Source organism: Astyanax mexicanus, chromosome 8 (assembly GCF_023375975.1).
Source record: "Astyanax mexicanus isolate ESR-SI-001 chromosome 8, AstMex3_surface, whole genome shotgun sequence".
Taxonomy (NCBI): Eukaryota; Metazoa; Chordata; class Actinopteri; order Characiformes; family Acestrorhamphidae; genus Astyanax; species Astyanax mexicanus.
The window spans coordinates 13,049,618-13,073,278 of record NC_064415.1 but is presented as its reverse complement, the minus strand read 5'-3'; the positions used below and the strand labels follow the sequence as shown (position 1 = coordinate 13,073,278).

The 23,661-nt window shown below is 38.5% G+C and overlaps 1 protein-coding gene across 1 annotated transcript; it reads right to left on the bottom strand.

The window, feature by feature from the left end:
• Positions 1-9,537: 9,537 nt before the first annotated feature.
• LOC111197680 (high affinity immunoglobulin gamma Fc receptor I-like) lies at positions 9,538-18,972 on the bottom strand. The gene is made up of 4 exons (XM_049482790.1): positions 18,963-18,972; positions 18,599-18,877; positions 9,897-10,178; positions 9,538-9,818 (listed from the first exon to the last, which is right to left on the bottom strand). The coding sequence occupies exons 1-4, from the start codon at positions 18,970-18,972 to the stop codon at positions 9,538-9,540; spliced, it is 852 nt and encodes a 283-aa protein (XP_049338747.1).
• Between the last annotated feature and the right edge of the window lie 4,689 nt (positions 18,973-23,661).

Below are 23,661 nucleotides of genomic sequence, written 5' to 3'. Positions count from 1 at the left end.
TTCAGCTGCTGGCTTGATCCCAAAAGGCATCCTGAGCCACCTGTAGCGCCCTAGAGGTGTCCAGAATGTAGTGAGATAGCTGCTTGCTTCATCCAGCTGTATTTGCCAGTAGCCATCTTTTGCATCTAAGACAGAAAATGTCTTTGCCTTGGCTATTTCCGGCAGAATCTCCTCTATTGTCGGCATCTGATAATGTGATCGGAGTAAAGCTTTGTTCAGTACTGTAGGGTCAATGCAAATGCGGAGCTTGTCCTTTTTTTCTACCACCACCATATTGCTGATCCATGGAGTCGGGTCTGTGACTTTGGCAATGATGCCCCTTGTTTCCATGTCTTCTATGGCCTTTGTAACTTTGTCTTTGATGGGGATTGGAACCCTGCGAGGGAGCTGCTGTATAGGTTTTATGGCAGGGTCCACCTTCAGATGGAGCTTACCAGGGAGGCATCCTAGGCCATCGAACACGTCTTCATGTGAGGCTATAAGCTCCTCTGTTGTCTTTGGTATGGTGGCGCTGTCTGCTTGTCCTGCATCGATGCTGTGTATGACGTGGTTGCTGGTGATCTGGAGTAAGTTGAGTCGTATGCAGGTGTCTGCTGAAAGCAGAGGGGTTTGTGATGTCTCCATTACATGAAATCTCAGGATATATGTGTTGCCATCGTGTTCTGCCCTGAGACTGCATTCTCCTTTTGGCTGTATCATTGTGCCATCATATAGCTTGAGAGTGGTTTTGCTTAGTGATAGGGGCGGGTTGCCATTTTGGAGCAAGCGCTGGAGGTCTCGGAAACCAATGACATTGACAGTGGAACCAGTGTCTAGTTGGCATTTGATGACATGTGAAGGGTCATACTGAAGCATTTCGTCATTGTGTGGGGCTAATTTAAGGTGTATAAACCACTTGTTCCTGTTGGCTTGCATAAAGTTTACGTGAGAGAGATAAAGCATCAACTCAGTTTCATCTTCCCTCTCCTTGTCCTCTTCCACTAGATGCAATTGTGGCTTTCGCTGTTCTTGTCTGCAGACTCTAGCAAAATGATTCCGTTTCCCACATGCTTTGCATAGTACACCATACGCTGGACAGTTGGCTTTGCCATGGATAGTTCCACAGTACCGACATGTGTTGGCATGAAATGATTTTTGTCTGGTGTGTTCTTGCATACATGGCTGTTTACTTCCTCTTTGCCCCTGGCGACCGTCTCGTGAAGCATAGTGGACTGTTTGCTGATCCTCGCCAGCAATTTTCTTAATTTGAGCTAAAGTTTGTTCATTTGCACGGCACATATCAACAGCTTGAGTCAATGTCAGTTTCGGCTCACGCAGCATCCGAGCCTGTGCATTTGTGTCTTTTGTGCCTATAACAAGTCTGTCACGGATTAAATCATCTCTCAGGCAGCCAAAGTCACAAGTGTCTGCTAGCTTTCTTAGCTTGGCTGTGTACTGGTCTGTGGTCTCATTTTGGCTTTGTTTGCAATTGTTAAACACAAACCTTTCGTAGATCACATTTCTGGTCGGTTCAAAGTGTTGCTGTAGTGCATCCAGAACTTTCTTCGGATCTGCCCGGTCCGCGTCAGGCATGTGAAGGTGACGCTGCAGTTGATGGCATTCTTTCCCCATTACTGATAGTAGCGTAGCCAAGCGAATGTTGTTGTCTTTTTTGTCTAATCCAGTTGCGATTTCGTAGTTATCCCATTGCGCACGGAAAAACATCCAATTGCTGAACACGTCGCCCTTCATGTCCATGGGCTCCGGGGTTGGGATGTGATACGCCATTCTGAAGGTTGCTGTCTTTCTTCTAGGTTGAGTTAGATTTCCAGTCTGCACACCGTTTGTTCATATGTCCAGAAAAGAAGGAAGCATCCAGGTTAGACTTCTGACACCATGTTGAAAGATATCAGTCAAGATGCAGATATAGAAGAATTCCGTAGGCTTTATTCAAGCAACTTGCAGCACACACACTTACAGCTTGCTTCTCCTACTGCCCTGCCTTAGGCTCTCTCCCTCTGTAGTAGTATTAGGCTGTGTATTAAGATTCTTTCTTAGAGTGCCACCTAGTGGCACTAGAACACTGTAACAAGAGAGTGGAGCTCCTGAAGTAGATGCAGCTGAAAATAGAAGAAAATTAAATATGTTTTATTATTCAAATCAACTCTCTAATATAAAACCAACTGTTCACTGAATTTAACACTGCATGTAGATCAAATCAAATGAAAGGTTTTCCCTGTTGGAAATTCTACATAATCTGAAATTAATAATTTATAATAAAAAGTAAACACACTCCTATAGACTCACTGTTACACAGGAAATACAGTGTTCATTTATTTACACTTAAACTCAACCAGAATACAGGAGTTACTAGAAACTCACCAGATACAGTGAGAGTAACAGCATCACTGATCTCTGATAGTCGCTCCTCCTCTCTCCTCTGCAGGTGTATTCACCACTGTCAGACTCTACAAAACTGAGTGAATATTCCTTTTTCCCTTCAGAGTAATGAACTGGATCATCTTTATCATCATCTTTATACCAGCTGTATCTCCACTCAGTGTCTGTGTGTCCTTTTATATCACATGTTAGAGTTACCGTCTCTCCTCTAAATATCTGTTCAGTAGGAGCCAGAATCAGTGAAGCTTTTGGTCTCTCTGTAGAATTACATCACACACACACCCACACACACAACACACACTTATATATTACTGAACATCACTCAGTTGTTCTGAACATAGCTTTAGAATATATTTACAGGAGTATTAAATCAGACATGTACCGATCACAGTGAGAGTCACTTCATGACTCCAGTCAGAATTTCTTTGGCCACTTTTTCCATAACCATAACAACTGCATGATAAACTTGGATTCACTTGTATGTCTCTTATGATGTAATAATTTTCTTTATTGTGCGTTTGCAATGGACCAGCAGTAGTCCCAGTCGCCTAAACTCTCTTCTGGAATATCACATCGGAGTGTGACGTTCTCTCCTCTGAATATCTGTGGTCCACTAGGCTGCACACTCAAACGTGCCCTCCCTGTAAAAATTAAACAGTAATCACACATCTGTCACACATCTGTACTGAACTCAACCTCTGCATGTCAATATATGAACAATCTTTCCAGCAGCACTACAAATCAAGCATCAGCAGTTTACTATATATAAATTACCTTGAGCATGCCCAGTTTGGACGAGTGATATCAGCACTGAAAGAGGAAGAGAAACAGAGAACCTACTGTTACTCATTCAGTCTTTCAGACAGAATTAATAGAAAAAAAGCATTTCATGTGACATTTTCCTCGAAAAACTTTTGTCAAATAGCCCACCTTCATTCACCCACAGCATTCCCAAATACAATGCATTTAGCTGATTATCTCAACAGGCTTACAAGAAATCACTATTTTTTTTTTTTACACCATTAACAAACTCAAAATACCTCCACACCTCCAATCATACCCACCTACCTTCATTTGTACAATTCAGAGAGCCCTGATATTTAGAATGAGGCACTTAATACTTTAAAAAGATGTTTAAAATGAAAATAACATACTTTATAATATACTTTGTAAACTATTTAATATGTTTATGTGTCTGATTTGAATGTAAATTATTTTATTTCTTCTGATATGAGACACTTACACCTCCTGGGAACAGCTCTGTGCTTCATATATAATTAATTATAGGAAGATGGACAATATATTCTGATGTGTCTCGCTGACTTTAATACACATGTGTAATTACAATTTAATCTGTTTAATTGCATACTGTATTGGTAGCAACACCGTTATTACATGGAATGTTATTGTGTAACTACACCGTTATTAAGCACACTTATTATAAAGTGGGCCTGCTATTTTTTGGAATATTCTTATGAACTTCTTAATGTTTATTGTATGATTCCCAGGGAAACACACCACAACACAAAGAAAACATTTAAAAGTTCTGTTCTTTTTCTCACAAGAGAAATCTCTAAACGCCAAAATCTCCCAAACTCACAGGCTGTCACTCATCTGACTGTAACTGACAGAGATCATAGGCCACAGAACGTAAAGGTAACTGCTTAAAAATTTCTCTTTCACATTCAACATTATCAACACTGTAACACTTAAACTATCATAGTTTTATACGTCACTGATCTTACAGTGAACTGATCCCTCAAAACCATATTAAACTAAACACAGAACTGTGGCCTCAAAGACAGTATAACACCCCTCCACACACATATACCAACAGACTAAACTATTACTGCCAACTTCTTTCACACAACCCAGTTCTACACACTCCAGTTCATTAAACACATTCATATAATAGATATCAGTACAGTAATATACCTGAAAAGAAAGTGTAGTGTTAAATACACACAAACACACACACACACTACACACATCACTTCATCATATCTAACACTCTATATATAAGCACTAAATATTAGCAACTTCATACAGCAGTACTTTCTCTATATGAAGATATATAAAGAGAAGATTTACTCACAGAGTATTACAGAGAGTGAACTCAACTCCATACTGTCCCACTAATTACTGACTGACTGTTAAAGAAACAGCACTTCCTCTGTTCTGACAGTTAAAGAATGAGAGAAAGAAAGAGAGAGAGAGAGAGAGAGAGAGAGAGAGAGAGAAAAAAAATGATGTGTCTAGTTTAACTTCCCTTCCTTTTACCTGTCTTTCTATTTTAACTAAAGCTCACTGATTCTTTCAGCGATTCACAGCAACAACAAAATACAGACACAGCTTCTAGAAAGAAGAATCACATATAGTTAAAATGAGATCTCATTTCTTGGCATTTCTTAATTGAAGAAGTTTTATCTGTAGGTGAAATGAGACAGTTCATGAAGCAGCAGCAGATGCAGATGCAGCTCATGCTGAAGAAAATACACTTTAGAAAGTTTCTCGTCTGCAGTGTTTAATAAATGATTACTATCAGAGATAACAAAAGCAGCTTATTCAAATCTCAGTTAGTTTCCATTTTTACGACCAACTCCCCCTACCCCCTCCTCCTCCTCCTCCTCCACTGTTTTGCAACTTCTTTAGAAGCCAAACCACAGCCACACGACAACCACCCCACAAGCATCTGGTCACGGCTGCTAAGTGTGTGAAAGAGGACTAATATTTTTTTTAATCATGAGGCTTACTAATATCTGAAAAACATGAATGATGTATTTTTATTATTTTATACACTGCCTGGTCACACACTCTAATATTTGGTTGGATCGCCTTTAGCTTTGATTGCAGCACGCATTCACTGTGGCATTGTTTCGATAAGCTTCTGCAATGTTACAAGATTTATTTAAATCCAGTGTTGCATTAATTTTTCACTAAGATCTTGCAGCAGCATTGATGATGGTAGAGTCTGACCAACCGCTGCACAAAGCTGCTCTTCTTCATCCAGTACATCCCAAAGATTCTCAATGAGGTTAAGGTCTGGACTCTGTGGTGAACTCTCTCAATCCATGTGTGAAAATGATGATCTCATGCTCCCTGAATCACTCTTTCACAATTCCAGCACCATGAATTCTGACATTGTCATCTAGGAATTTGCCTGTGCCAACAGGGAAGAAAAAGTCCATTAATGGAATAACCTGGTCTATATTCAGTATATTCAGGTATTCAGCTGACCTCAGTCTTTCAGCACATACTGTTGCTGAACCTAAACCTGCAGACCAACTGCAGCATCAACCACACATCTTTTACTTACTTAAATACAGATGGCCAGGCAGTGTTGAGGTGAATTGAAGCATCAACTTACACTTTTTCTCTAGTCAAAATGTAAAAGTACTGGATTCAAAGTTACTTAAAGTATAAAAGTGAATGTAATATAAGAGGAAAAAATGACATTAAGAACAAAAGCTTAGACCATGCCACAGGGTCCTATAGTGCACAACCCCCCTTCCCAAAACACATTTTTCTAAAAGCTATAATGACTAGAATATTATATTAAAATGTTAATGTTGACAAATTTGGGATGCACTAGGCTCTCTGTTTCAGCTGTATATATGCCCATTGTAAATGAATTATATTTTAGTAGAATGTAAATATATTAAAGAAGTTTAGTTGGACTGGAGTTTGTCTGGAGTTCTCTTCATGGATCATCTTCATACTAGGCTACCTACGTCTGCTATGTTCTTGCTGGAGTGTGTGTGTGTGTGTGGAGGGAGGGGGACGTGTGCAGGTGTGATGGATCACAGTATAAACCAATAGGGTGTTGGAATGGTATATGTTTATACTTTTTTTATCCAACCATAATCAGATTCACTCTATCTGGATGGAGAGATTTATCTGGATAGGGGTTTTATTGAAGGATGGGAAGCCGGAATGAAAACAAGCTGAAATGAAATAGGAGTAACGAGGCTATTTTTACAATGTAAGGAGTAGAAAGTTCAGATAATTATGTGTAATTGTAAATTTAATTACTACAGTAAAGTATAGATAACCAATATTTCTACTTAAGTAAGATAGAGATGCCACTGTTGACACTGAAAGCTGATGTTCATGGAACAGTTCAGTGACATGTTTTTGATAGTCAAAAATGGACCATCCAATAAAGTGTTACCCATTTTTACTTCTTTACTTGAAACCTCTGGTGCTCTAAACATTGAGCCACCTCTGCTCACAGAGTTAATACCCAATGTGGGACTCAAACCCACGACCTATGACTAGAACTCTCTGTTCTACTAAACGACTGTTAAAATCTTACAATGAGAAAAGATGGCCATGAGTCAAAATTTTAAATATTTAAGATAATAAACTTTAATTAAAAATATGTTCAGCATTACAGATACATAAAAACATAACTGAAATAAATAAAGAGTAAAACAAAGGGTCAACAAATTCATCACCCAGAGAGAGAGAGAGAGAGAGAGAGAGAGAGAGATATCTCCTCTGAAGTTCTGAATGGACTAAAGCTGATTTTCCACACTGATGTTTCAGATCTATTGACACTGATGAAGGTGAGCAGAACACTCCACAGCAGATATTTGCTACTAAAAATGTTCTACACATGTTGCTTAAATAATTCAAATCTCTCCATATCATTTTGCACACACATATATACAAATCGTACATCTTTATACAGGATAAAAAAACACATTATACTGACTAAATAACTGTTTATGGGTTATAAAGAACATGCCAGATGTTTAGAAAATAGAATAAGTTGTAGCAAAGCTTCTTCACAGCCTATATAATGTAACAGTGTTAAATATTAATGTATCAGATAATGCATTCAATATAAAATATAGAACATAAAAAAACATTAAAATGCATTTAATATCAAATATGTATTTGGGGCCCTATCCTACACCCTCACGATACCAAACACACAGACACACTCTAAATCCACCTGCATAATCCGCAATTGACCGGTGCGCTATAGAACGCTAACATAGGGCCTATGGTCTTATTCAAAGCTTATCAAATATGCTTATTAAAAGGAAAAGGTAAATGAATAAATAAATAAATAAAACAGACTTGAGCGGAGACTCTTGGTTTGCTGTTCAGCAATATTTAAATTTCTGCTACAATTTGTTCTTTTATCAGTCAAAAACATATTCTGATCCTTCAATTCCAGAAGCATGACCTGCAAAAGATATTAAAAAAAGTTATTTTAAAAACTATTATAGAAAAGTGCAACCAGATGTTTGCACAATTCATTAATTACTCTCGTCTATTCTCCATTCAAACTCATCATTTTATTACTCTGATCATCACTAGATGGCATAGTGGAGCAATGTAAAAACCTCCTAACTACCATCCCTCCACATCTTACACTTTAACCCAGAGACTAAACCACAGCAGCAGATGATCCTCCAGTTCCATCAGCTCACCTCCCACCATCTGAACCCTCTGCTGCTGTAAGATTCAGAACAACTGACAGATTTACCCATAATTCCTTGAGCTTTATGAGGTTTATAACTGATTACAGACTGTATCAGTGATCTTACCTCTGTCAGTGTTCTGCTTCAGCTCTGAATACACAGTGTCAGAATCCACACTCCTCTTACCTAAAAGAGGATAATATATTCACAATTAACTTCCAAAAAGATCTAGGGTAGAAGTAGATCTGAAAACTTCACAAAATTGAATTATAGTATTGGATTACATTATTCAGAACCTTAAAATTGTTGTGTAATAGTTTGTGAAATGTTTTAAATGTAGTGCAGACAAGTGATTAAAAATAATGCATCATGTCAGTCCTCAGCATCATGTCAGTCCTCACTTTCTCTTGTGTATTATTTCTTAATTTTGAAGTTATAAATGAAAAATAAGAAATGATGCACATGTACAGAATAACAAATGGAGAAAAATACAAAATACTTTAGAAGTAGGGGACTGAGAAAAAAATTGCATCATCTAAAAAAAAATGCATCTAAATCTCAGGGCACGTCATATTTCGACAAAACTTAAACTGATTAGGTTATAGAAAGATGATGTTTCATTGTTCAAATTTTATAATAACCTTTTCACAATATTTCTAATGTTGGAAAAAACTTTGTAAAACAGTGTTTAGGTTTAGGGATAAACAAACCTTATATTTATTGAAATTTTAGAAATGACATTCTATTTGGCATAAACCCACTGAGCTAACTTGAAACTTTGATTCATCATAAAATATTTCCTTTTACTGTACCTTGCTTTATCTTGTGTTTCTTCTTCTGTTTCCGTTCAATCTCAGCATAAATCACACCTGAGGATCCTTTACCAGAATCTGCAGAAATACATTTACAAGTATTACTAGTATTATTAGTATTGCCTAAAAATAGGCAGAAATGTGATGAGTCTTTGTCACTATCAGTGGATTTATCTGCAGCACCATCTGATACACAGAATGCAGGTTGTTAGTTAGACAATATAAGATATGATTTTATAAAAAAATTAGAACAATGTTTAAAATGATAATTATGCAATTCCTACAAAACAGAATATTAATAAAAACAATAAGAAATGACCGGGCTGTGCCATATATTTAGAAACATAAATCATATTGAATGTTTCGGGAATTTAGCATTGTTAATCTTTAAGAACATGTGGTAAGGTCTAACTACACATGAGTATATGTTTTTATTTTCAGTAGAAGTAGTTTAATTATGATGAAAATCATTATAATCAAAATAACTTTTTTTTTCTCACCAGCTCCCAATGGAGAGTTTTCAATCTGAGAGTCCTCAGCTCCTGACTCTCTCTGACGCTGGTCTGATTGTGTTTGGTTGTTGTTCTCACTGTTTCCTGTAGGAGGAGACAGAGATTCTCCTTCTATTTAACACAGAAATTAATGAAGTAGAAATGAGTGTAAATAAGTTCAATGCTCTGTATCTTACAAATTATTCGATTAGACGTAAATGAGCTGGATACATTTTCAGACCTTTATTGGTTTTGTAGAACCACAGCAGAATCAGAACCACAAAGATGAACAACAGAGTCAAACTCACTCCTACACTCACTCCAACCAGAATGAGAGTAGACTGAACAACTAAATGTGTAGAAACTGAGAGAGAAAACAATCACTTACAATAAAAATACATTTTTAAAATCATGTTCACTTCACTGTGGAGTTACTGTAAGAGCTTTCTCACCTCTGACTGAGATCCAGCTCTGTGGAGACTCTCCTTTCTCTGGGATTGTACAGTGGTAGAGACCTTCATCTGACTTTGAGACAGTAGGGATGATCATCTCTCCTGTAGTCTGATTCTGCAGTAATAATCCATCTTTATAGAAATCAGCTGTGAGATCTGAGGACTTTGTGTTACGATATAAACAGTGTAGAGTCAGAGGATTTCCCTCAGTTACAGGATGAACAGGACTCTCCAGAATTACAGGACCATCTGAAACAGATAGAAAGTCTCAATAATCTAAAATTAATAATTTATATTAATAAGTAAACACACTGCATATAGACCCACTGTGCACTGTGATGTTAACAGGATTGCAGCTTCCTCCAGATTCAGATTCACACCAGTACACTCCAGTGTCGGTGGTGATGAGGGAGCTGATGCTGCATGTAGATCCTGTAACTGATCCCCAGCCTGATGAACAATCTGACACCTTACTCTCACTGAGAGAGTATCGTCTCACTCTCCATCCAGTAGATTTACTCTGTTCCTCACAGATCAGTGAGAGAGAGTCAGTAGTAAAGTGTTGAGATCTGCTGGGACTGACGATCAGAGTGACTGGAGAAGATGTACCTTAGACACAGAAATTATATTATATTACAATGAGAATCCTTGTAAAACCTTGCAGAAACCTTTCTCACTGTGCACTGTGGTATCATTAAACTTGGCTTTAGAAACAAAAGGTATATTGGACTTTCTGATGTGGTCATGTTTTCTAAAAACATACTAAGGTTCAGATTTTTATCCCACACCATGACTGTTTTACAAATACAATCTCACTTAACAATCATTTTAATCATAGACTGTAAACTGCATCACTCACCAGTAACGTTTACCCAGAGTGCATCACTGTAGTGAGTGTAGTAGACTGGATCTCCTCTCCCAGCTCTGCACCAGTACTGACCTCCATCAGAGACATTAACTGGCCTGATGGTGTAGTTGTGTGTTTCAGTGGTGGTCCCACTCTCAGGGGTCTGTGTGTGTTTGAACCAGTAGAACCTCCATCCAGCAGACTGCTTCAGATTACAGTACAGAGTCACTGGGTTTCCTATCAGTGCAGCTCCTTTAAGACTTGATGTGAGTTCAGGTTTAGGTGTTTCTGCAGTTGAAGATGAGGACATAGTTTAGATGTTCAGTAAAGTGTCAGAGTTCACACACTGCTCTCACAGTATTTACCACAGCAATCACTCACCTTTAACTGAGAGATCCACTCTGTTACTGTTTTGTGATGATCTGGGTCTGTTATCTCTCTCTCCTCTACACCAGTACTGATCCTGATCTGCTGCTGAACTGATGGTGAAGGTGTGTTTCTTATCTGTAGATGTTGTAATCTGACTGCTGCCTTTATACCACTGATATCTCCATCCATCATAACCTGTAATCTCACACTTCAGAGTGACTGACTCTCTAGTGAACACAGAACTCCATTTGGACTCTACAGTCAGTGTAGCTCTGGGTAAATCTGTGTGATAATAGATGCAGAACAGAATAATGTCTAGTTGTTTAAATCACTGTCACAGTCTGAATTATGTATCTCCACTCAGTGTCTGTGTGTTCTTTTATATCACATGTGAGAGTTACTGTCTCTCCTCTAAATATCTGTTCAGTAGGAGCCAGAATCAGTGAAGCTTTTGGTCTCTCTGTAGAATTACATCACACACACATTACTGATCATCACTCACACACACACAGACACACACACACACACACACACACACACACACACACACACACACACACACACATTACAGAATTTCTATGTTTCTTCTTTACAAATTGTTCCTCACAATATATGTTTTTATAGACACATACCGATCACAGTTAGAGTCACATTGTTTGAACATTTAGATTGTCCTCCATAATGTTTCCGATAACAGCAACATCTGTATTTTGAACTCTGGTGTGTTTTGATGTGTGTTATGGTGTAGAAACTTTCAATAGTGGATTCAATTGGAATGGCTTCATTTTCCCAGTAGTATCTTTTGTCATTCACTCTTATTCCAGGACAGACACACATCAATTTGACATTCTCTCCACTGAATATCTCCGATAGATCAGGCTCCACAGTCAGAGATGGATCATGCTGTGCTGTAAAAATCAATCATTAAACACAAATTTGTCACTGTACAGAACTCCAACTCTATACAATATTATATAAACACTTTATAAAAACTTTCAGCTCCAATACAAATCAAACATTACATTATAAAAAAAATACATTATAGTCTTAACACTTTACTATATATAAATCACCTTCAGCATGCTCAGATCCAAAGAGTGAAATCAGCACTGGAAAAGGGAAGAGAAACAAAGAGCATGATGAAGTATCTGAAAATATGAGACTTTTGTCACATTAAGATTTCTTTAAAATGTCATAATGAAACCAATGACCTCTTTCAGACACAAGCTCATATAGGTATTTAAAGTGTGAACTGATTTACATCACATTGTATCAGTTGATCTGAAGCTGAATGATCTTTTTCCGAGCTTGAGATGGCAGTGCTGTGATTGAGCAGCCAAATGCAATGTAATGACTCTGGTTAAAATTGTCCAATATGTCTAATTTCATAATGAATGAAAGTAACTCAACTCACTTACACAATTCCTTTCTAGAACCAAATACACACTCATCTACACCAGCTCAGCCCATTACACACACTCATCTACTCCAGCTCAGACCATTATACACACTCATCTACACCAGTCCAGACCATTACACACACTCATCTACACCAGCTCAGCCCATTATACACTCTGTTAGAGCCATAAACAAGATTTTATATTTGTTTTATTTGTTTTTGAGTATTTTTGTAATATTTGTGTTATTTCATGTAGGTAATCCTAATGTCAGTGTAATTAAGCTGTAAATTTAATACAGGACTCTTATTTTGATAGTATGCAAAATGATGCTCTTGAGCTGGTAGAGCACTAGCTGATTTAGTGAAGGATTGGAGAGCACGGATTCACACAGTTTTTTGACCGTGCTTACTGTGTTTGGAATTGTTGGAAGGAAACTGTAAAAAGGAATATTTTGGATTTACATTTTTCTTATATAAAGACTCTTTTTTGTTGAACTCACAGTTTCACGCGCCCATTACTTTTCTGAGTGCTCTTAAATCCTGAATGGCAAAGATACTGGATCTGCTGCCATAACACACTCATCAGCTCAGCCCATTACACACACTCATCTACACCAGTCCAGCCCATTACACACACTCATCTACACCAGCTCAGCCCATTATACACTCATCTACACCAGCTCAGCCCATTACACACACTCATCTACACCAGTCCAGCCCATTACACACACTCATCTACACCAGTTCAGACCATTACACACACTCATCTACACCAGCTCAGTCCATTACACACACTCATCTACACCAGCTCAGCCCATTACACACACTGAAAAAAATGATACTTTGGACCAACTTAAAAAAATTACTCTAATTTGTTACAGCTAAATTTATTAATTTTTCTCAAATTATATTTATAATTCGGTTGAAATTTCATATTTTAATTCAAATTCAATTAAAAAAATATTTTTAACCAAAGAAAAAAAATACTTCCCAACAAATTAAAAAGATCCTTTACTCCAAGGGCCATATATTGCTATTTTACTTTGTTACAACTTACTTTTTTAATTTAGAGAAAACCAATATTTATTATTAAATTCAAGTACAAGTGTAGCCCTGCTCAAATAAAAAAAAATGATGTCCATTTGTTGCATCTAAACTATTTGACTTCACTCAATCTAAATAAAGTCAATTGTTACAACCTGATTATTTTATTTTGACATAAACCATATTACTTCACTCGACCCAATATTAATTATTCACCTTGATCCAAGTTAAATTCTTTACATTTCAGTTTCGGAACCAAACTAATACATTTAAATTGAACCGAACTTAAAAAAAAAACATGGCAGCATATTCAGAAGTTCCAAAAGTTACTGTGGCGTGGAAGAGGACGGATAACCAGCGAGATTCGTTTCAGTGCTCTCTTGCTCTTTTTATTTTGCTCTGAGGAGGGCACTAAGAGCTGGATTTACATGGGATTCCACTTTTGAAAGTGAAACTAACTACAGCTCCAACGCAGCTAACCCCACTCCCACACACAGAAAACACACAAAGGGTGAGGCACTTACACAAAACAACCACATAACTGATAACTACATGAATAATACTAGAACAGTGATAATAAAACATGACATGAAACTCTGGGATAAACAGTAACATAAACACGCAGAAAAACACCCACTTCCCCCAACAGGGTGAGCTCCCATAATTCCTTCTGCCCCCCCTCCAGTCCCGACGCCACAATACCATAAGCATGCGTTGCTATCTCGCGAGCGCGTTCAGGCACTTTCTCCCTCTCTCATTCTCTCTCTCGCGAGCGCGTTCAGGCACTTTCTCCCTCTCTCATTCTCTCTCTCGCGAGCGCGTTCAGGCACTTTCTCCCTCTCTCATTCTCTCTCTCGCGAGCGCGTTCAGGCACTTTCTCCCTCTCTCATTCTCTCTCTCGCGAGCGCGTTCAGGCACTTTCTCCCTCTCTCATTCTCTCTCTCGCGAGCGCGTTCAGGCACTTTCTCCCTCTCTCATTCTCTCTCTCGCGAGCGCGTTCAGGCACTTTCTCCCTCTCTCCCTCAGTGCTCTGAAGCACTTCTCTACAACTTCTCCCGTGCTCCACAGTGCGCATGCGCAATTCATGTTCAATTCAAATTAAAAATATTACATCCTTATCTCTTTTCTTCGAGTATGATTTCAGTGGAACCAAAACATTTGGTTTATTTCCTTCAGAATTGTAATTAATTTAGTCTGAATCAAAATTGACACATCAAAATTCAAAAAGGTTGAGTTTCACAATAAAGTCAATAATTGTACTATGTGTTCAATCATATTTATTAGCTTGAATGAACAGCTCCATGCTTCACTTTTTACAGTGTACTTGCTCTTACAGCCTACAACACTGCATGCAGGCATTCCGCCATTATATAAAACTTCCCTCTGTAGCTAAGATCACAATGATGGTGAGGGAGGCCACGCCCTTTACGTGTAACAATGGTGACGGGAACCAATGGGAAGAATGTAAGACTGACTGACAGAAAGACTCCAGGAGGAGTGATCTGATGGGGTCATTACCTCTGAAATGAAGTAAGAATATTATTTGAGTTTAATTATTTATTTTAAGTTGTTTAATAGGGACTGGTTTTGCTTTCAGGCAAACTGAGAAAAACAAGTTTGAACCAGAAATCATAATTTTTCATTGGACCAACATAAAAATACACTTTAAATCAATGACATGGTTGGCACACTTTTTTCAGTGCACACTTATCTACACCAGCTCAGTCCATTACACACACTCATCTACACCAGCTCAGCCCATTACACACACTCATCTACACCAGTCCAGCTCATTACACACACTCATCTACACCAGCTCAGTCCATTACACACACTCATCTACACCAGTCCAGACCATTACACACACTCATCTACACCAGTCCAGCCCATTACACACACTCATCTACACCAGTCCAGCCCATTACACACACTCATCTACACCAGTCCAGACCATTACACACACTCATCTACACCAGTCCAGACCATTACACACACTCATCTACACCAGTCCAGCCCATTACACACACTCATCTACACCAGTCCAGCCCATTACACACACTCATCTACACCAGTCCAGCCCATTACACACACTCATCTACACCAGTCCAGCCCATTACACACACTCATCTACACCAGTCCAGACCATTACACACACTCATCTACACCAGTCCAGCCCATTACACACACTCATCTACACCAGTCCAGCCCATTACACACACTCATCTACACCAGTCCAGACCATTACACACACTCATCTACACCAGTCCAGACCATTACACACACTCATCTACACCAGTCCAGACCATTACACACACTCATCTACACCAGTCCAGCCCATTACACACACTCATCTACACCAGTCCAGCCCATTACACACACTCATCTACACCAGTCCAGCCCATTACACACACTCATCTACACCAGTCCAGACCATTACACACACTCATCTACACCAGTCCAGACCATTACACACACTCATCTACACCAGTTCACACACTCACAAAAAGATACAAACATTTTCAACATTAATTAAATATGAATACATTTCTTTAGCAGCACTCACTCTAATGAAGATATTAAGAGAATATTTACTCACAGAGTATTACAGAGAGTGAACTCAACTCCATACTGTCCCACTAATTACTGACTGACTGAGACATACAATTGTTAAAAAAATCACCACTTCCTGTAGTCGTATAGTCAAACCACACATACGTGTGTGTGTGTAACAGAGAGAGGGAGTGAGAGAAAGAAAGAGAAAGAGAGAGAAAGAAAGAGTACACTTAACCCATTTACCACCACAGTCCATATAAAACTCATTGAGATATGCATTGAGTAAAACTGTAGAAAATGAACTACTAATAACAATAGAACTTAAACTCTATTCCCCTGTTGAGTCCGTAGTCTGGTTACAAGATGAGATATTTTGGTCATAGAGTTGAACAGGTTCTGTGTGGCATCCTGCAGCACATTTAGCCACAGATGTTGCAGCTGGGCCTGTAAATGCTAGAAATATAAAGCTGGTCTCCTAAACGACATATTTGACAGGCCAAGGAAATGTTGCAATCTTGCAGAGAAAATCCTAGGAAACTGTTGCAGTGTGTGGGCGTGCATCATCCTGCTCAAAATAACAAAAATTAAAAACAAAAAATTAAAATTAAAAATAAAATTAAAATTTAAAATCTGTTTGACCAGTGGTAGGATGGTCCCCCCTCAAATGTGAGTCTTGGTCCTGCCAAGGTTTCTTCCTCCTCCTGCAGCTCTGAGGGAGTTTTTCCTTGCCTCCACGCACACTGGGGGTTCTGTATTCTGTATTTTCTATGTTTAATGTTTTGTCTGATTCTTTGTTCTGTGATCATGTTTCTGTAAAGCTGCTTTGTGACAACACCAGTTGTAAAAAGCGCTATACAGATAAATTTGATTTGATTTGAGGTTGGAAGCCCTGCAATAAGGGGCAACACATGTTTTCACAGGATGTTCTGCACATATTATTGAACTGTTAGTGTGCCTTCTGTCGAGAGATGTAAATGACTGTCAACTCTGATGGATCCCCAGATAATCATAGGCCTCTATACTTTCATAATGTTCTTATTGAACTGAGACTAGCAGCACAAAAAGTGCCAATGTTATTTTAACACCCCCTCCTCTTTCACAGCTGAATCAGAAAAGAAACCAAACCACAAACACCTCTAATGTTCTCACGGTTCAGTTTAAACTCTATTTGCTGCGGTCATTTAGGCCTAGCTGTCCTGAGCTCAGTGATCACAGACTCAGAATTTAGAAAAAAGTGACTCTGAATAAGTGATTCAAACACACAATAAACAGAGCTCCAAATCCTGACTTGCTCTGAACATTATTTACAGAATAACTGCTGGTAAAATGACTCCTGTATTTAATGTATTATCATTTTTATTTTTGCTCAAGTTTAATTGTTTTCTAGTCCCACACATTGAATAGCTAAACGCACTTGGAGGAGAACACTGGATGGATGATTGTTTCATCAGAGAGAGCTGGTGATAGTAACCACTCTTAAACAGCTGCCGCACTCAGGAGTCTGCACGCAGGAGATTCCTCAGTAACTGATGCAGCAGCTAAAGTTCATAAACTAGACTATAAATCAAATTGCATTTATAAATCATATATTTAAACCACTGCATTTAAATAAAAAAATGAAACTTAAGGAAAATATTGTATTGAGCTTTTATAATATGATGATAATCATGATTTTTTTATCACTTTATTTGTGGTCATTTTTCATGTCAATTACAAAAATAATATGAGAAACACAAAAAAAGGTTATTAAATTTATGCACACACACACACGCTTTCATACAGTAATCAGATCAGTTTTACTTTTTGTTTATGTTTAAGGTGCAACATCAACTTCAAATAAGATGAACAACTAAATCTATATCAATAAAAATAAATGAGGGAAAGTAACACAATTAAATCTAAAAGCTGATTCAGCATCTAAACTTCATGAGATTCTTCCTCTTCTTTAACCTCATACTGACTCTGATCTTCACCAGCCTGAGTTCTGCTCTGAGCTGGAAGAGAAAGAAACACATTAAAATCTTAAACTGCCCTCCTCTGGTATAAATCCATCATTACAGTTTTATATCACTGATAGCATTATTTTATCTTTATATTTTACAAACATTTGTGAACACAGAACTTATGATGAGACTCTCAGTATGTTTTAACATTGTCATAATTGAAGATTTTAATCCTGCTCCTCTGAGTACAGTACTAATCCTGCTCCTCTGAACACAGTACTAATCCTGCTCCTCTGAACACAGTACTAATCCTGCTCCTCTGAGTACAGTACTAATCCTGCTCCTCTGAGTACAGTACTAATCCTGCTCCTCTGAGCACAGTACTAATCCTGCTCCTCTGAACACAGTACTAATCCCGCTCCTCTGAGTACAGTACTAATCCTGCTCCTCTGAACACTGTACTAATCCTGCTTTAATCTACAGTCCTACTGAAAGAGTTCTGACCTCCAGCTCTGTAGCATTTCACCCCCAACACGATGGTGGCCAGCAGATATGGAGACGCTGTTATTAAACTACAGAGCAGCCTGAACACAGAGAGTGGAGCTCCTGAAGTAGATGCAGCTGAAAATAGGAAAGAGGAAAGATATTTTATTATTTAATTTCACACCCAAATCTGAAGGCACCATTTTTTTATAGACGATTTATTTGTTCTTTAAATGCAGTCATTAAAAAGCGTCTTCTCTCCGGCAGCAGCATCACTAACCATCTCTTTAAACATCTCAACATTCAGGTCCGTGGATTCATTTATTCATATTCATATTTTTACACATTGTACATAACACATTTTACACACTCTGAATATGTTTTTACTCACCAGTAACATTTACCCAGAGTGCATCACTGTAGTGAGTGTAGTAGACTGGATCTCCTCTCCCAGCTCTGCACCAGTACTGACCTCCATCAGAGACACTAACTGGTCTGATGGTGCAGGAGGAGTGTGTATCAGTGGTGGTCTCACTCTCAGGGGTCTGTGTGTGTTTGAACCAGTAGAACCTCCATCCAGCAGACTGCTTCAGATTACAGTACAGAGTCACTGGGTTTTCTATCAGTGCAGCGTCTTTAAGACCTGATGTGAGTTCAGGTTTAGGTGTTTCTGTAGTTGGAGATGAAGAATATAGTGTTAGAGTTTATACAAACACACACACACACTGGGGTAAGTGGAATACTCGCAGACATACCTTCCCTCATCCGTCATCATAATGTCCCTGATTTGAATGGTTGGATTGTCCAGCTGCGGCAGTTCAACAGTGAAACTCACCCGTCCCTGGACAGGGGACGAAGGGTAAAAAAAACCCATACTTGGGGTGGAATATTGCAATGTTGTGTCGGAGACCAGAATCTGATTCATAGATCCACATCAGTTCTCTCACCATAGAGGAAGCATGATGTGGACTCTACAACCCACAGAAGTTGCTCAGGTAGTGCAGCTCATCCAGGATGGCACATCAATGCGAGCTGTGTCAAGAAGGTTGCTGTGTCTGTCAGCACCAGAGTGTCCAGAGCATGGAGCAGATATCAGGAGACAGGCCAATACACCAGGAGACATACATGGAGGGGGCCGTAGGAGGGCAACAACCTTGCAGCAGGGCCGCTACCTCCTCCTTTGTGCAAGGAGGAACAGGAGAAGCAGTGCAAGAGCCCTGCAAAATGAGCTCCAGCAGGCCACTAATATCCACTTTTCTGCTCAAACTGTCAGAAACAGACTCCATTAGGGTGAAATGAGGGCCCAACATCCACAAGTGGGGCATATATTAGAGATTTATTGAATATAACATTTCGTTTTTAATATGAATAGATTTTTATACAATTGCTGTGTGGGTCACTGGGTCATTATCAGAATGATGTGCCTTTTGGAGCCCTTAAATAAAAAGATGAAAAAACAGATGTATTTTATTTTTTAGTAAGAAAGTAAATTCTGCGTCTAGATTTTACACCTCTACAGATAGGTAGTTGCATTTCTGGTGCATTTTTGTTGATTAGACCTGGCTATAATTTGTTTATTAACCTGTAAACTTATTTCTGTTTTATTTTCAGTCTCTGCATGAGGAAAACAAGTAGCTTCTCCCCCAGCTCTGCTGTGCATGAGGCTCCCATAATACATGGTTTAGGCGCAGACTAACACTTTCGCACAGATTTATCTTTTTGTCAAGCAAATGTGTTATTTTGTATTGCTTATATATATATTTTTTTATTTAAATAGGTCATTATAATGATTACTTATTTTAAGATGATATTCTACAAGCCTGATATTTGTACTGACATGACAACATAATTATTAGTCCTTCTTTCCTCACAAGGGGTCAAACCCCCAAGCCAGTTATTTAGCACCAATGCTGAGGACAGCCAGGCAAACTGCATGGCTGGGAGGCGGTGCTCCCAAATCCGACACCAACTCTGGACAGAAAAAGGTGTGGTGACCTCTGACCTGTGTAAACTGAGTTTGGCCTGGATTTGGGAACTGGCACCCCAGAGTCACCGTCTGTCCCAGATATGACACCACCTTCGGCTGCACCTTCACACGCTGAGGAGGTAAGATTTCAACCCCCCTTAAAGGGGTAACAACAATAGTTTGGGGGGGGGGGGGGGGTCAAAACATTTAAATATACTTTTAAATTATACTTTTGCAGTATCTATGCCTGGAAGAATATTGTGATGCGAATTTAACCCCCCTAAAGTGGATCATACCATTCCATGTTAATAAGCATTCCTCTTGTCCTCTTGTTTACTCACCTGGATCATTATTGGTCAGGTATGCATGCTGCTCAAGCTACAGCATTACCTTTAAGTAGCTTTCTATCTATTTAGCTTTCTTAAATATACACTTTAAACACAGTTTTCCTTACATAAATAACTGCAATTTAATAATTGCTATTCCACCTTAAATGTTGTAAATGTACCATTCCGCCTTAAGTCCTGCTCTGGCGGCACACAGGCTTCAGGCTGTAGATACTATTTTGGCGATAAGTGGATCAGGTTTGTGCTACCAGCTCTACACACTGTGACCACATGAACGTGACAAAGCAATGTTTACTGGAACACTACATACTAATTAATTCACACTAACATTAACAGCTAACACTGATACCATCAGCAACACCCAGAGACATGTGTGGCAGCTCTTTTACTAAACCCTCTAATGCGGAGGCACTTATGAACATAATAAAACATGAACATAATGACTTGTCTAAAAGTTGATTTGTCATGGTAATTTACCAATGGTTCCATTGTAAATTAACTACTAAATAGTTTTAATGGATGTTATATGGACCATTCCTATTAGTAAATTTATACTTTCATTGCAAAATATACCAAAACATGAAAAACTGTCACAATATACTGGCATGGGACTGCAGTGTGTGAACTGATAATTAAATGTTACCTCAGTAAATAGCTTGGATATGCCCATACCTGTAGGTATAAGGCATGAGGTATTATGTTGTCTCTTATTAGTGAGGCTGAACATTGGCCAGTGAGCTCATGCCAAAGCCACGTGAATAATTATAGTTTCAGTGAGGCCTGATCGGGGGTGCCAGATGAGGGGACGTTCCATTTGTGTTCTAGTTCTCTGGGAGTTTAACATTTCTCAGAGAACAGTGTCATGTGTGTTCAGAGAAAACATCACAGAAGACATCCGCACCCACAGTGAACAGTGCGGTGGGTGGTAATGATTGTCACTGGTGCCATCTGACTAGAATTGTCTATGTGAACAAATAAGAGACTCTAAGATTGATTTGACTGTTGTCAGGGTTTTAATCATTCAGTGGCGCACCTGTATTTTCCCCCGCCAAGATAGAAACACGCCAGATATGTACCTGAACACACCTCACTTCCAGGCCACCACGTCCATCAGTGTAAATATATTAATGGCAGGGGCACAAGGCATGAAAATAGACTGTTGACACAGTGTAAGATAGCAACGAGCATCATAACACACCTTGCGCGTTGCGTACGATAGGGCCGTAAACGATAACAATAAACCATACTGTACAAAATACAGATGGAGCTAAAGATTTGTTGTAACAGCAATACAGTTGGTCTCAACACACTTTAACCACATAACCGTGTCATAGCAACCATGTTTACTGGAACGCTACATACTATTTAAATCTCACTTCAGCTAACACTTATAGTAGCAGCAACACCAAGAGCTGGACATACAGAAATATCAGCTCTCTCTCTACTTCCTCTTTCGAACTTGCTGTACATGAACACATAAACCCCCAACCATTGGAGACTCTTTGCTCTGTATTGAACTTGTATGGAAATTGCTGAAGGTAATAACTCAGTAATGAAGTGGCACTTGATAAAGGTTTTAAAGGTAATTTACCAGTGATTCAATAGTAAATTAAAGATTCAATGGAACTTAATTTGGACCATTTCTACAAGTGCATTTATTCTGACATGTTGGCACTAGGTATAGGACAGCCATTCATTATATAAATGTACCAAAACTGTACCAAATGTACCAAAACTGTACCATATACCAAAACTGGAAATAGAAAACAGTCCAAATGATATGAAATCCACACTGATATGCAAAAAAGTATTGGGATAGCAGTGTGTAAATTGTTGCCTCTGGACCAGGAGTCAGAACCCCTGCTGTACAGCACTATTTTAAGACACTAATGATAGCATTAGCTAACGTCACTGAAGCTTGGTGAAAAAAGACATGTGCATGTGAATTTCAACAAGGTTTTTGACAGACATTTTCAGTCAGCAAGCAAAAAAGCCTCTGCATTTAAAAATGCTTAGTAATGTTGCTTTAAAATGTCTGTTTGTATTGTTGAAACTATTTTAAGACTGCTTTCCCTTTTCTTTTCTTTTTTATCCTCTGTATATCATTGTTGTTTCACAAATTTTCCTAAACTGACATGTCAAATACATTCTGTCATTGTCCCATGACTTTTACAAAGGCCCATGGAACATATGCTGTACTGCCCTGGGGTACATGTGTCAAGGGGTCACAATCATTATAACCTGTACAATGCGCTCTCCAGTGTGTTTAGAATGATGTCTATAATGCAGTGATGGACTGGCTAGAGAGAGGACCAGGAACGTTCCCGATGAGCTGCTCTGTGTGTGGGCTACTGAAAGTAATATGCTTTATTCCCTCAGCAGAATGTAATCAAAACAACTGTGGAAATAGATATATACATGATATACATGACGCTATGTTCAGTTATGCAGTATGAATGCTGTATGTGGTGTGCTTGCTGTTCACGAGATGAGAAAACCTCAATTGATTTTTTTTTTTTGAATGTGATAGATAGATACATACAACTTTATCTATTCCACAAATACATTACGTTGTAATGTGGGCAGTTTTCCGAACAGGGCTATATTTCCTTTCCATGGAAAATATACACAAATATACATAAGACTCCATACACAAGACTTAAACCATGTCAGGGTAAATACTGTAACCCATGCCATCTGGTTGTTCTGATTAACTCCATAGGTAAGTAGAGCCCAACCATAGAAAGTAAAATCTAACATTTTTATAGTTAATACATTTTATTAAAAAAAGGGAAACAAAAAAGATCCTCTTTTAATAAGGTTTATGTTTAATCACTTATCTACTTGCATGTAACTAAGCATGCCTATTTGGGTCATTATCTTCAGACATTACCATTGTTTAGCAAGTTTAATACAGAGCAAAAGGTCTCCATGGTTGGTGCCTTCTCAACAGAAATACCAAACATGAAGATGAAGTGTTTATGTAAAGTTTGAAAAGTGGAAGTAGAGAGAGAGAGCTGTTATCTATAAATATCTACAAAATATACATATCTGCTAATACTATTAGTGTCAGCTAAAGTGTGAACTAATTAGCATGAAGCTGTCAGCTTTAAGTATGAGAATTAAGTGTCTTTTACTTTA

Coding starts and splice junctions, on each gene's coding strand:
- LOC111197680 (XM_049482790.1), bottom strand. Junction 10,179..18,598: donor ACTCTGGGTAAATGTTACTG/GTGAGTAAAAAC, acceptor TCTGTGTCTAAG/GTACATCTTCTCCAGTCACT. Junction 9,819..9,896: donor TGTTAACATCACAGTGCACA/GTGGGTCTATAT, acceptor TATCTGTTTCAG/ATGGTCCTGTAATTCTGGAG.